Source organism: Rana temporaria, chromosome 7 (assembly GCF_905171775.1).
Source record: "Rana temporaria chromosome 7, aRanTem1.1, whole genome shotgun sequence".
In the NCBI taxonomy this organism is placed as follows: Eukaryota; Metazoa; Chordata; class Amphibia; order Anura; family Ranidae; genus Rana; species Rana temporaria.
The window spans coordinates 60,838,659-60,852,923 of record NC_053495.1 but is presented as its reverse complement, the minus strand read 5'-3'; the positions used below and the strand labels follow the sequence as shown (position 1 = coordinate 60,852,923).

The window sequence follows — 14,265 nt, the reverse complement described above, 5'->3', positions numbered from 1 at the left end:
GTATTCAATAAAGACTTTACAACACTGGCGGTAGTTGCCGCTAGAACTAGCTGCAAGCATCTGTGCAAGTTTTTACACATCTAACATTTTACATAAATTCAGACAGTTTTAACCAATGTTACTTTAGAGCCTGGCACTATAGCAGCAACAGATTTTTTTTTGTTGTGCAGTGGCTGACAGAATTCTAAAGGGTGTCTACAACACCCCCCTCTCTCCTTACCTTGAGTAAGTTAGCAAAAAATAAAATAAAACCAGAAGAAAAGAAAAAAATAAAGGATTTGAACATTTTGCATGCAAGTAAAAGGTGCACCAGAAAGAAATTTGTTGTAAAAACAATTTTATTGATCCCATTCATAACACAATATAGGCCCAGTTCCCCAAAAAAATTAAAAACTCTACGGTGATAGTGATTCAGCTTTTGGACTACCTCTTCTTAAATCCATACTTCTTTCTTTCATAAAAAAGATCTGTTTTGGAACTGCCCAAATTCACAATTTTAGGACAACCATCCCTCTGAAAGAGAAAAAAATAAAGACATACATTACAAAAATGTGACAAAGCAAAAGAGGGCAAATGATACAATAGTTTGATTGGACACAGCGGGAGCCAATCAGTGGGTCCGAGAGAGGCAGAACGGCAATGTGTCAGAGGGGAAGATGGCGATCTTGTGTTTTCAGCACTTTTACAACAACTGTCCAAAGCATGCTCTATCATAACCACAGAATTGAAGAGCGATTTTCACAGTATAGGCAAAAAGTTAGACAGAGTCCAAGATGGATGAACTATAACCACTTGCCGACCGCACACTGTAGTTTTACTACATCCCGCTATAACTTGCTGATCGCCGCTATTACAATACACACATACATAAGAGCTGCACGATTCTGGCTAAAATGAGAATCACAATTTTTTTTGCTTAGAATAAAGATCACGATTCTCACGGTGTAACATCTTTCACATTATACAAAAAAATAAAAAATAAATTATATAAAATTCAATGACAATCTTACCACCTGCCACCTGGATCCTGTTCCCCTTTACAAATGCTACGTTCACCCTCTGGCACTACGCTACACTTACACTCTCAACTACTCCTCTCTGTCAATCCCTCCACTGGCTTCACCCAACAAATTAAATTCAAAATACTAACAACTACTTACAAAGCTATCCACAACTTTGCCCCCAACTACATTACTAACCTAGTCTAAATAAAAAAAAAAAAAAAAAAAAAAAACAACAACCCAATTCTTACCTTACCTCCCAGTACTTTTCCAGAGCATCTCCAATCCTATGGAACTCCTTACCCTCAATCTGTCTGATTATCCATTACTCTATTAGCTTTTAGACAATCCCTGAAAACCCTCCTCTTCAGAGAAGCCTACCTACCCATACCCAACAACTTTATTTTCTCCATCTGATCATCCCCCACAGCTGTTACCTTTTGTTCCACTTGACTCCCCCCCCCCCCCCTTCTAGTAAGCTCTAATGAGCAGGGCCCTCTGATCCCTTGTGCATTGAATTGTAACTGTACTGTTTGCCACCATGTTGTAAAGCGCTGCACAAACTGTTGGCGCTATATAAACCCTGTATAATAATAATAACCAGTTAAAGTGGTTGCAACGGTGTAAGCCCAGCCTCCACAAGCACTGCTGGAGGAGGAAGAACGATTTCTAACACAATCTGCACTTTCCAAAGAGTGTAGAAAGGGAAATCAAGCAGATATACATGTAAAACTTATGTAGGGAGATGGTTTTAATCTCAGTGTTAGGTTGAACTGCACCTCCTCTGTTGAAAACATTACTTGTATTCTATGAAAATACAAGAGTTACAAAGTCTTTTCTGCCCAAGCCATCCTAACGTGCGAATCTCACACTTACCGAGCCCATGGCAGCTTTGGGTCTGCACCCCTTTTCAGAGTTATATATATATATATATAAAAAAAAAAAAAAAAACGCAAGCACTTCATTCCCTGACTTCCTGTAGCATTGTGACAATCCAGGAACCTTCATATCCCATCATTCACTGCCTTACAGGATATAGTGCTTTTCTCTATGGACCACACCTCCCTCTTTTCTGCATCGCCTCATATTTGCAACTTTTTCCTACTTTCCCCTTAAGCCTAGTGCGATGCGGGAACAAGCCCGATTACAGCGCCGGCTCCCGCATCACATGTCTCCCACAGGCAGTTCACACTGCCCTCTGTGAACTGATGTGGGCGTCAATACATTGTTAATGACACCCCTAGAATGTTTCACAGATCGCAGTGCAAACTGTGGATTCGTACAGGAATCGGATCACATAGGTGAGAACACTCATGCGATCCGATTCCAGTGAGGGGGGGGGGGAAACAAGTCCCTGAACCCTTTTCTTTGTGAATCTAATGCAAGTTCAGCCAAACAACTGTATGGCTGAACTCCCATTGCTCAGACAGACATTGCATGTGATCGCACCGCAGATGCGAATCACACGCATGTCTGAGATCGCACTAATCTGAACCTAGGTTTAAGATGGTAATACGCTGTACAATCCGATTGTACAATCTTCTTTAGATCTTCCATCAAATATGTAGTGCAAGGACCTGTCTGATTTGATACAAAGGATTGTTCAGGTGGGTCCTCCCATTACATAGTTTTGGTAAATCTAAAAAGGATAAAAAAAAAAAATTGTACAGATTGCAGAATATTGAGCCAGCTTTATGCAAATACATGGAAGGGAGTGGAGACATTTAGTGGTCATTCTTGTAATGCAGCCAAGGTGAGGGATGCTGTGAACACACCACTTCCAATAACCAGTCACACCTAGCATACTGGAAGCACACTTCTTTCCAGTGCCTTTCCTGTGACGGGCATAGGGCAGACAAATTGATTGCAATGGCCTGCCCTATGCATGACAAAGGCAGCAAAGTAGCTTATGGAGCATTTTGGCAAGTTGTGGTTTGTTCGGTTTTTACTGCACGTTTTGTCGCGTTTGGGGTGTCGATGACAATTAATGGCAAGACCAGTTTTTTCACATGTTCCAGAATGCGAAAGCCTCACTGTAAACCATCCTAATATTTAATATTAATATTTAATACCCCTTTAAGACGTGCCCACTGATCCACTTTGCAGTTTGGCCACCTTCGAGCTGCATGCAGGCAACCTATAAAAGTGAATGCAGATGCAAAAACACCACCATCGCATATCAAAATTTTACATGCAATTGTCTGTGCAGCCACTGCATCTGCATACAACGTCAGCACAGGTCTCGGTGCCATTGATGTAAATCTGTTGCAGAAAATAAAAAGCTGCCCCTATGTTCTGGAGCAGGCGTCGCCTCACCCTCCCAAATCTGCTAAACACCATGTGTGCAAGGGGCCTAAATCTGGTCATCGCAGCAAAAATTGTAATGTGAAACACCTAAATGCAGCATAATATGCAAACTAGGTGTTTAACCACTTAAGCCCCGGACCATATTGCTGCCTAAAGACCCAAGGGGTTTTTACAGTTCGGGACTGTGTCGCTTTAACAGACAATTGCGCGGTCGTGCGACGTGGCTCCCAAACAAAATTGGCGTCCTTTTTTCCCCACAAATAGAGCTTTCTTTTGGTGCTATTTGATCACCTCTGCGGTTTTTATTTTTTGCGCTGTAAACAAAAATAGAGCGACAATTTTGAAAAAAATGCAATATTTTTTACTTTTTGCTGTAATAAATATCCCCCAAAAACATATATAAAAACATTTTTTTTCCTCAGTTTAGGCCGATACGTATTCTTCTACCTATTTTTAGTAAAAAAAAAAATCGCAATAAGCGTTTATCGATTGGTTTGCGCAAAATTTATAGCGTTTACAAAATAGGGGATAGTTTTATTGCATTTTTATTAATTTTTTTTTTTTTACTACTAATGGCGGCGATCAGCGATTTTTTTCGTGACTGCGACATTATGGCGGACACTTCGGGCAATTTTGACACATTTTTGGGACCATTGTCATTTTCACAGCAAAAAATGCATTTAAATTGCATTCTTTATTGTGAAAATGACAGTTGCAGTTTGGGAGTTAACCACAGGTGGCGCTGTAGGAGTTAGGGTGCACCTAGTATGTGTTTACAACTGTTGGGGGGTGTGGCTGTAGGAATGACGTCATCGATCGTGTCTTCCCTATAAAGGGAATGACGCGATCGATGCGCCGACACAGTGAAGCATGGGGAAGCCGTGTTTACACACGGCTCTCCCCGTTCTTCAGCTCCGGGGAGCGATCGCGACGGAGCGGCTATAAACAAATAGCCGCGCCGTGGTCCCGGATCGCTCCCCGAGCGGACCCGACCTCCGCATGTAGCGGGGGGGGGGGGGGGGGGGGTCCCGATCGGACCCCCCACCCGCTAATAGGCGAGGACGTACATGTACGCCCATGTGCCTGTACGTGCCATATTGTGGACGTATATGTACATGCGGGGGTCGGGAACTGGTTAAAAAGTGGCCACACACTATAGAATCTGTACAGAGATTGTACAATATTTTCCTTTAGATTTAACCAAAACTATGGAGGACAAACCCATCTATCCAATCACTCCGAATCCAATTAGGCAGGCCCTTGCCTACATAGGTTGTTATTATTGCTCTGTTCCTTCTCCTGCCCCAATGTGCACACTCTACCAAGTGAACAGTCTGTGCAAAGATAAAGAGCGGTACAAAAATGATCTATCAGAAAAAGGAGGACACTGGCTGTGTATGGAGGGAGAAAGGTGCCCACTGAAAATGACTGCATTGTAGATACAACTACAGAAGTGCGCAGTACATAGTACAGTGAGGAAGTTCTACAGCAGCTGATATAATTGAATGACACCGTGCTTCTATGATCCAACTGTTCTGCTGTCCCATAGGACAGGTCACAGAGGAGTTATTTTACAGAAGAAAGCAGGAGGTTGAGGCGACGCCTGCTCCAGAACATAGGGGCAGCTTTTTATTTTCTGCAACAGATTTACATTAATGGTATATTGGTACATAGGGAAGTGAATGATAAAGTTAGCCTTTAAACTGCACAGTAAGCATGCAATAAACCAAAGCTCGTTGTTCTCTGCTGAATTACTTACATCTTTTTCTTGAATAGTGCACTCCTTGCAGTAGTAAGCATCTGACACGCCGGGGCCACCACAAATCACACAACGGCCTTGGTACGATCCATAATTGCACTCATCACATATGCGTACTAGCGTACAGGGACGTACATAGGAGTCACATATTACGCATTTACCATCACCTACACAAATGTACATAACGAAAAAATTCAACTTTGAAATTTAGAAAACATCATTGTTCAGGTGAAGCATACAGCATTATCATACAAATATTTGCAAAAATAACAGTGAAACGTATTGGCTGTTTAAGATTTTTTCCAATCATGGCAAAAGGTAGCAGAATAATGCAAATAATAAAAGAAAAAAATGTGTATGCTGTTCTGCTATTTGTTATGCTATATTAAATACAGTTTTGCTTTGAAGGTGCATCCAATGTTCTTAGCCAAGCTGAATCGTGATTCTTAAATCGGGGGTTCACCCAAAAAAATAAATTTTAATATTACATCTAGCAGAGCCAGCATACTAAGGACATTTACTTTCGGCGTTTTTTTTTTTCCTCCGTACATACCTTTATATTCTGTTTTTGTCCAGGGCTTCCGGGTTGTGATGACTGCGGGACTGGGCATTCCTATCCTTCGGTTCGATGATTGACGGCTTGTGAAAAAGGTGATCTGTCGCACAACGCGCGTCACCAGATGTCGGGAAATAGCCGAGCTTCGAGTCGGCACTATACGGCGCCTGCGCAGTCAGCTCTACCAAGCGGGCGCAGGCGCCGTATAGTGCCGACTAGCAGTTGGGCCATTTCCGGAAATCTGGTGACGCGCGTTGTGCGACAGGTCACCTGTTTCACAAGCCGTCAATCATCGAACCGAAGGATAGGAACACCCAGTCCCGGAGTCATCAGAATGCGGAAGCCCTGGACCAAATCAGAATATAAAAGGTATATACGGAGGAAAAAAAATAAATAATAACCTGACGAAAGTAAATGCCCTTACTATGCTGGCTCTAATGTTAAAAATGTGTTTTTAGGGTGAACCTCCACTTTAAGAAAAATGGGGAAAAAAAAAAAAAAAAACTTGGTCACAGGCCTAGATCACAGGGTTGCAGGTTGAAAAAAACTGTCAGTGTGGCAAGTGTTGGGTCCAAACTGCATCATCAGGGGCTGGGCGAACCCAGAAGAATCAACTGGCCGAGGAGGTCAAGCTGGCGGCGTGGGACACAGGGTGCGACACCTGAACAGCAGATCACCGATAGGCATTTTTATTTTTTTTAAGAGAACCCAGTATAACAGGTAAGAGGTGACATTTCTCTAACTAGCTGCAACAATGCACAGCATAAGTGCAACAGTGTAAGCACATTACATGAATGACTTTTACTTTTAAACCTCTGCAGGAACAGACGATCAAATCCATACAGAACAGGGTTTCCCAAACTTTTTTTGTCTTGCTGTGCACCAGAAAGATGTAAAAATGTTTTGGGCACACCTGAAGATTTGCAATGCAGCCTCACTAGTGCCCATTAACAGTGGCATTGCTAAGGGGGTGGGGAGGCGAAACACTCCTGGGTATCAGCCACCAGAGGGGGCGACACCTGTGGGCAGCGGCACCACTAACACTGCACAGTCTGCACCCCCTACACTGATCTGTGTCTCCCTCGCCGGCCATCTCCCTGTCTCCAGGGTAAAGTTGCTGCCAGTACCCAGCCTGAGCCCAAGACTCCGGGAGTTGTAGTTTCCTCAGACTACAAGTCCCAGAATTCAACAGCGGCCGGCCGCCACAGCCGTGCCCCTGACCCTACTGTTACAGTGGCTGAGCCAAAATGTGGCGGGGCACACAGTTTGACAAACACCGATATATTGTACGATTTATACTGTGGTACTGGATAAAAAAAAACACCACAAATAGTTAATAGGCACAACCCATGCCATGTATAGGGCTACGTGTTGTACCAATTACACAGATACACTGGCTCACAAATGCAATGCAGGAGACCCCTGTTGCAAAACACTATACTGTGTCTGTCAAACAGCACAGTAAATATAGTTTGCAATACACAAGGCAGTTGTTTTTGAGACTGAATCTCATTATGTAGAGTTCTTTTAATGAACGTTTACAATACTGCGCAGTTTCCCATGTATTGCATTTAGACATGGTATTGAAGCAGTGGAGGCTTCATAAAATATATCATATGTTGATATTTTGTAACGAAGCTCAGTATTTGTAACGCCTGGGCCTCATACATTGCAAAGGTTGATGTCTTTGGGATAATATATGTACAGCTAAAGCCGCAAAGTTATTTTGTAATATCCCAATGCGTCTCTTTGGAGTGGAGGAAACACAATAACTGACCAGTTTGGCAGAAAGACCGTCTTGTATAGCGTACAATTTGCATATGTCAGAGATAACAGACTACAGTACTTACATTTCTCGCACAATCTTCCGATAGCTGTAAAAGCAAAGAAAAAAAAGCTGTTAGTCTAGGACAATACAGCATATAACATCCCATAAAATGGAGTTCTTCAAACTCTAATCATGTACATTTTTCCCTGAAAACATTTAATAATTTTTGTTTTAAAGTGTTACTAAACCCACAACAGTAAAATCAGTCTGTATATGCAGTAAAGCATGCTTGTTATACTCACTGTGGAACCTAGGGGGTTAATCCTCCGCATTGTGTAAAAAGGCAGTTTGATCCTGTATGCACAGATCCTCCCCTTCTTGCATTGCCCCCAAAACAAGTCTGTATTAGCGTTACTGGAGTCAGGCTGCACATGCTCAGTTGGGTGTGTATTGCTAGCGGGTTTTTATATTTTCCTGGGAGTGCGCATGCAATCAGCACAGGGCCAATCAGCACAGGGCCAATCAGCACTGTCCAGACAGAGGGCGAGAGGTCCTGCATCCTGATAAGACAGCCAGTGCAGTATGAAAACTCCTCCTAAAATCTTTACCAGACACTAATAGAAGTCACAAGACTGCTATTAAACGTCGTGTGAACTGGCGCTAAATGCAAAAAACGCGGCACTATGCTGTCTTCCACTAAAAACTATGGTTCCATTTGAACAAAACAAAACAAAAAAAAAACATTTAGCTCACTTGTAAAGAGCTTCACCATGCGGTGTACCAGAAGTATAATTTTAGTGTTATTAGAAGGTCTAATGCACAGGCACGTTGGTCCATACAGCATAGGGAAAAAAAAATAAAAAAATTCTGTGTCCTGGAGGCATACATTCCAGGCATTGATGCCAATATGTAGGTACTGCTGGAATGTACATAGTGTACAGCCGCTGCCTATTACTGCCATCTATGTGGAGAAGGGAAGTGTTCAGCAGTTCAAACGCTTCCTATTCTACAGCGACAATGCTGCTGCCTCACAGATATACTACAGTGGAAAGCATCCTCACTGATCCCTGCAGTCTTCTGGGACCTGTGTGTCTTCCAGAAGACAGCGGGGGGACGGAGGAGGGGCCGGACATGGCGTAGGTTGCCAGAAGTGGGAGCAAATACCTGTATTAAATGGGTGCCCCCCCCCCCCCCGAAGGTTGCCAAATGTGACACCAGAAGGTGGAGGAACTGAAAGATCCATTTTTGGGTGGAACTCCACTTTAACTTTATGTAAGGACATATGTGTTCCAGAGTGTTTAGGTGCATTTTTTATGCTTTTTACATCGCTCCAGTACAGTCAACATGTACAGCCCAGTGCAAGAAAAATGTCAGCATGTTTTCCGTTTTCTTTTTTTTTATAGAACGCACTGGTGTGAACTATACCATTAAAAACCATATAACCTCTTTCCACGTGTTAGTGATGCAGACAAAAAAAAAACATGCACTGGATTGCATTTGGTGTGAACTGGCACTTACTGACCAGTACAGCCGTGCAGAAAGCCAACTTTAGACCCCTTTCACACTAAGGGCGGTTTGCAGGTTCTATAGCGTTAAAAATAGTGCCTGCAAAGTGCCCTTAAACCAGGGCTTGACAAATTTGCTTAGGATCTAGGAGCCAGCTAAAAAAGTTAGGAGCCAGTTTTTAAATCAGTTGTCCAGCACCCAGAACTGCATGTCCGGTGCATCAGGCAATAAGAATTGCTTGGGCCTGGTGCCAAGCAAAAAAAGACCAAAAAGTAACTAAAAAAAAAATAAGGTGGCACTGATGAGGCTGCTCTAATGGGCACCGACAGGTGATACTGATGAGGCTGCGCGGATGCAGCCTATCAGTGCCCATAAGTGCCACCTAAGCAGTGCAGCCTATCAATGCTTAAAAGCGCAGCCTCATAAGTGTCACCTGTCAGTGCCCATTAGTGCTGCCTGTCAGCTCCACCTCATCAGTGCCCATCAGCGCAGCTTGATTAGTGCAGCCTAGCAGTGCCCATAAGTGCCACCTGTCAGTGCCTATAAGTGCCAATTGTCAGTGCCACCTCATCAGTGCCCATCAGCACGGCCTGATCAGTGCAGCCTATCAGTGCTTATCAGCATCGCCCATCAGTGCAGCTTATCAGTGCAGCCTCATCAGTATCGCCCATCAGTGCCGCCTATCAGTACCTATCGGTGCCATCTAATCAGTGCAGCCAATTAGTGCTCATCAGCGCCACCTATCAGTGCCCATCAGAGCCGCCTGACAGGTGGCACTCACTGTTAAGCGACATTGATGAGGCTGCGCTAATAAGCACTGATAGGTTGTGCTGATGGGCACTGACAGGTGGCACTCACTGATGAGCAATGCCGGCGAGGCTGCAGCGATGGGGTGGCACTGATGAGGTGGCTCTGACAGTGGCTTCACTAGGGTTGATGTTACCTGTTGCGGAAAAAATTTGTGTCTCCCCCCTTCAGTACAGACCCCACCCCCCCATCAGTATAGAATCCCCCCCTTAGTACAGACCACCGCAGAACACCCAATTTGGTGCAGACCCCCATCGGCATAGGCACTCCTCCCCCGCCGCACATGTCCATCTACTTAATAGAGAGTGTACAGTACAGACCTCAGAACAGCGCGGAGGTGCTGGCGGCTTCGGTCGACTTCTGCGCCTCCCTTGCTGTGTCAGTGGAGCGATCAGTGTAGGGCGGCGGGTGCTGTCGCAGCTGCCGCTATCCACGTGTGTCACCCCTCTGGCGTGCATCACCCGGGTGCGGCCCGCACCCCCGCCTGGCAACGCTCAAGCCCAGCTGTCAACCTGGGAAGATGATTTCGGAGGTGGGCAGGGAGAGCAAGCCGCGCTCATCACAGCACTGTCCACCAGAGGGCGCTGGTTCAAAGATGGAACGTGTATCCCGCTCCAGCAGGCCGCAAAAGCCGTGGCCTCAATTAATCGGCTAGCCCGACGCTAGTCCGCGCAACTGCTGCAGTGTAATCCAGGGTTTTGTCGAGCCCTGCCTTAAACTACTGCTCTATTCACACTGGAGCGGTGCGCTGGCCGGGCATCAGAAAACATCCGGCCAGCAGCTTCTTTGGAACGCATTAGCAGTGGTGAACTCACCGCTGCCAACGCGCTCCTGCCCATTGAAATCTATGGGCAACGGTACCGCCGGCAGTATGCTTCTGTAGCGGCGCATATTAACCCTTTCTCGGCCGCTAGTGGGGGTTAAAAGCACCCCACTAGCAGCCGAAATGCGCCGCAAATCCAACTGTAAAATAGCGGCATTTTACTTCCAACGCTATGGGCGTCGGCAGTGTGAAATGGTCTTACACACCTCAGAGGGACAGCTAATCTGTGTGGTCAGCCTGTTTGGATCAATGACCAGTAGATGGCTGCACGGATCTCCACACACAATGTTGGCACTACATCCGTGTGGGACCAATGCACAGTCCTCTGCCCCCCCCAAACCCACCCTTTTTGTAAGCCTAGTAGAACCTCTGTCTCTAATCACGTTCAAAGAAAATAACCAAAAAAATGCAAACAGCGGGGAAACTGGAACGCAATAGAAGCACAATGTGAGAACTACGGTTTCCAACAGCTGTGTCTGTAAAAATGGTATCTCCCATTGAGAGATACCTCCTACGATGTGCGTTTGCGCCCTGGTCACATCACTCCAACTGATCGGCAACTCAGCTGGAGTGCGGCTCCATCCTGCGCATGCGTGGGTACTTGTCAACAGAACACTGGCCCCCTAATCTACAAGTGTCCTGCATCGAATAGTGCTCGCGCAGGACGGAGCCGCACTCCAGCCGAGTTGCCGATCAGCTGGAGTGATGTGACCAGGGCGCAAGCGCACATCGTAGGAGTTCTCTCAATGAATGAATGACTTGTATAGCGCTACTCATGCGAACTGAATCGCCTCTGGGCGCTTTTTTCAGCCAAAATCTGCTTGGCTGGTACGGTCATTTTACCCCGTAGGAGCGTGACACGCTTGGGACACTCAATGGGAGATGCCATTTCATGGACATAACTGAAACCTATACAAACAGCGGGGGAAGACCGTAGTTCTCACATTGTGCCTCGCTATTGTGGGGCGGCTTTACAGTGTGCTGAACCATGCGCCATGGTTGTGTCAGCGCAAGTTTTGCTATGACGTACAGCGCATGCGGTTAGTACCGGTCACTATTCAACGTGGGGGGGGCACTTCGACAGAACACCCGACCCATGGATAGGGGGCAGCGACCATGCGCCTTGTATTACGGACCACCACTGGATGCGCATAGAGGGATAGGTGTGAGGATATGTGCAACCATCGGCCTGCCATTCATTTACACAGGCTGACTGCGCCTTCCAGGTGCATAAACACAGCCATCAACTGTACCCACCACCGTGCCCACACATGTGATGGCGGCCAGCGCATTCACTTCTGATCTATCACAAGGAACACGTGAGCTACATGGATTATGAATGGGAAACTACAGGCGCCACACGGATATCAAAGCACCGTCTCCGCCTACAACTAGGAACCCTAATAGCCACCCCAGCAGCGGACTCATCCCAGGCCGCCCACATCTCACTCCCGGTCCCCGAGAAACTCACCCACTCCGGCCTGTTTCCTGCAAAAAATCAAATCTGGATGATGTTTCGCCATCTTCCTTCACTGTCTACAACGGCGCACAGCCCGCAACACCAACGTGCGCGTTCCAAGCCTCACTGTAACATCGAATACTGATTGGCTGCCGAGTACGTAGTGACCTGTTTGTACGCAGGAGACCGTTCTTTCACTTGATTGGACAATACCGGACTTCCGTTTTCTCTTTTTTTTTTTCTCTCTCTAAAAACTTTATTTGTTTCATGTTATCACAACAAACGTTCTAATGAAAAAGTTATGTAGTGAGGTTTCTGCATATACGTTAACCACTTCAAAGCTACAGGCGCCACACAGATATTAAAGCACCTTCTCCACCTACACCCTAAAGCCTCATACACACGATCGGACTTCTTTTTTTCCGTGGATTTTGCTCTGAAGGGCGTTGGCCGTGAACTTGGTATGCATACACACAGCCAACAAACACGAACGTAGTGACGTAAGAGACGTACTAGGGGTTTTTCTGCTCTTTACCGCCACCCTTTCGGCAACTTCTGCTATTGTTGTCCGATGTTTAGCATTGGTTCTGAGCATGCGTGTTTGTACTTTGGACTTCAGTCCGATTGACTTGTGTACACACAAAGATTTCTCCATGAAAAAGCAAAAAAGTTTGTCTGATGGAGCGTACACACGGTCGGATTGTCTGCAGAAACAGGTCCGTCTGAGGTTTGTTGTCAAAAAGTCAGATCGTGTGTACCGGTCTTTAGAGCCATTACAGCAGCAGACTCGTCCTAGGCCGCCCACATCTGGGGTGGCTGATGGGCTGCCGAGTACGTAGTGACCTGAATGCGTGTACGCAGGAGACTATGCTTTCACTTGATTGGACAATAATGGACTTCCGTTTTCTCTTTTTATACCTCTAAAAACTTTTTTTGTTTCTTATTATCCACTTCACCCTCGCAAGATTTACCCTCACCACCTCATGACCAGGTCATTTTTTTGCCATACAGCACTGCATTAACTACTTGCCCTCTGGAAGATTTACTGCGTTACTTTGACAATTGCGCGCTCATTCAACGCTGTACCCAAATAAAATGTATGTCCTTTTTTCCACAAATAGAGCTTAAACTCGGAATTTGAAACAATGAACTTGGAACTCAGAATTCAGAACACTGAACTTGGAACACGGAACTTGGAGTTTGGAGCAGTGAACTTGGAATGCGGAATTTGGACCACTGAACTTGGAACACAGAACTCGAAACACTGAACTTGAAATTTGGAACACTATAGTTGGAACACAGAACTCGAAATTCATAACACTGAACTTGGTACTTTGAATTTGGAACACGGAACGCTAAATTTGGAACTCAGATTTCAGAACACTGAACTAGGAATTTGGAACACTAATCTTGGAAGTTGGAACACAGGACTCGAAATTCAGAACATTGAACTTGGAAGAAGGAACTCAGAATTTGGAACACGGAACACTGACCTTAGAACTCTGAATTTGGAACATTGTACTTGGGATATGGAAACCGGAATTTGGAATACTGAACTTGGAACACAGAACTCTGAATTTGGAACATGGAATGCTGAATTTGTAACTCAGAATTTGTGACACTGAATTTGAAATTCGGAACACTGAACTTGGAACACAGAATTTGCAACACGGAACTTGGAACACAGAATGCAAAATTCAAAACACAGAACTCGGAATTTGAAACACTGATGTGGCATTCGGAACACCGAACTTGGAACACCAAACTCGGAATTTGGAACACTTACCTTTGAATACGGAACACTGAACATGGAACTCAGAATTTGGAACACTGAACTTAGATGACGAATCTCAGTCTTCCAAACACTGACCTTGGAACACAGAACTCGAAATTCAAAACACTGAACTTGGAACTCGGAATTTGGAACATGGAATTCGGAAAACACTGAACTAGGGTTGCCACCTGTCCAGGATTCACCCGGACAGTCCGGGTTTGGAATCCTGTGCCCGGGTTTCAGGTGGACTGAAACCCGGACACATTATTCAGACTGGGCTGTGGCTCCCCAAGTAACCAAGATAGTCACACACAAATCTGTTGCTGTGGGGGGGTTGTCTGGGGGGGCAGGTTTGGCATCACTGGGAGGCAGGGCGATGATGTCAGTGATGTCAGTGAGAGCAATTTGGCCACACCCACTGTTCGCTGCAGGACGCTATGTACATCACAATACTATTGTCCTTGGGGCACCCAAAGGTGTCCCAGGCCGCTAAAGTGTTCGGGTT

General features: G+C 45.4%; 1 protein-coding gene across 1 annotated transcript; it reads right to left on the bottom strand.

Moving 5' to 3' along the window:
* Nucleotides 1-320: 320 nt before the first annotated feature.
* On the bottom strand, nt 321-12,177 carry PHF5A (PHD finger protein 5A). The gene is made up of 4 exons (XM_040359462.1): nt 11,999-12,177; nt 7,474-7,497; nt 5,068-5,234; nt 321-513 (listed from the first exon to the last, which is right to left on the bottom strand). The coding sequence occupies exons 1-4, from the start codon at nt 12,048-12,050 to the stop codon at nt 424-426; spliced, it is 333 nt and encodes a 110-aa protein (XP_040215396.1). The 5' UTR covers nt 12,051-12,177; the 3' UTR covers nt 321-423.
* Nucleotides 12,178-14,265: the final 2,088 nt, after the last annotated feature.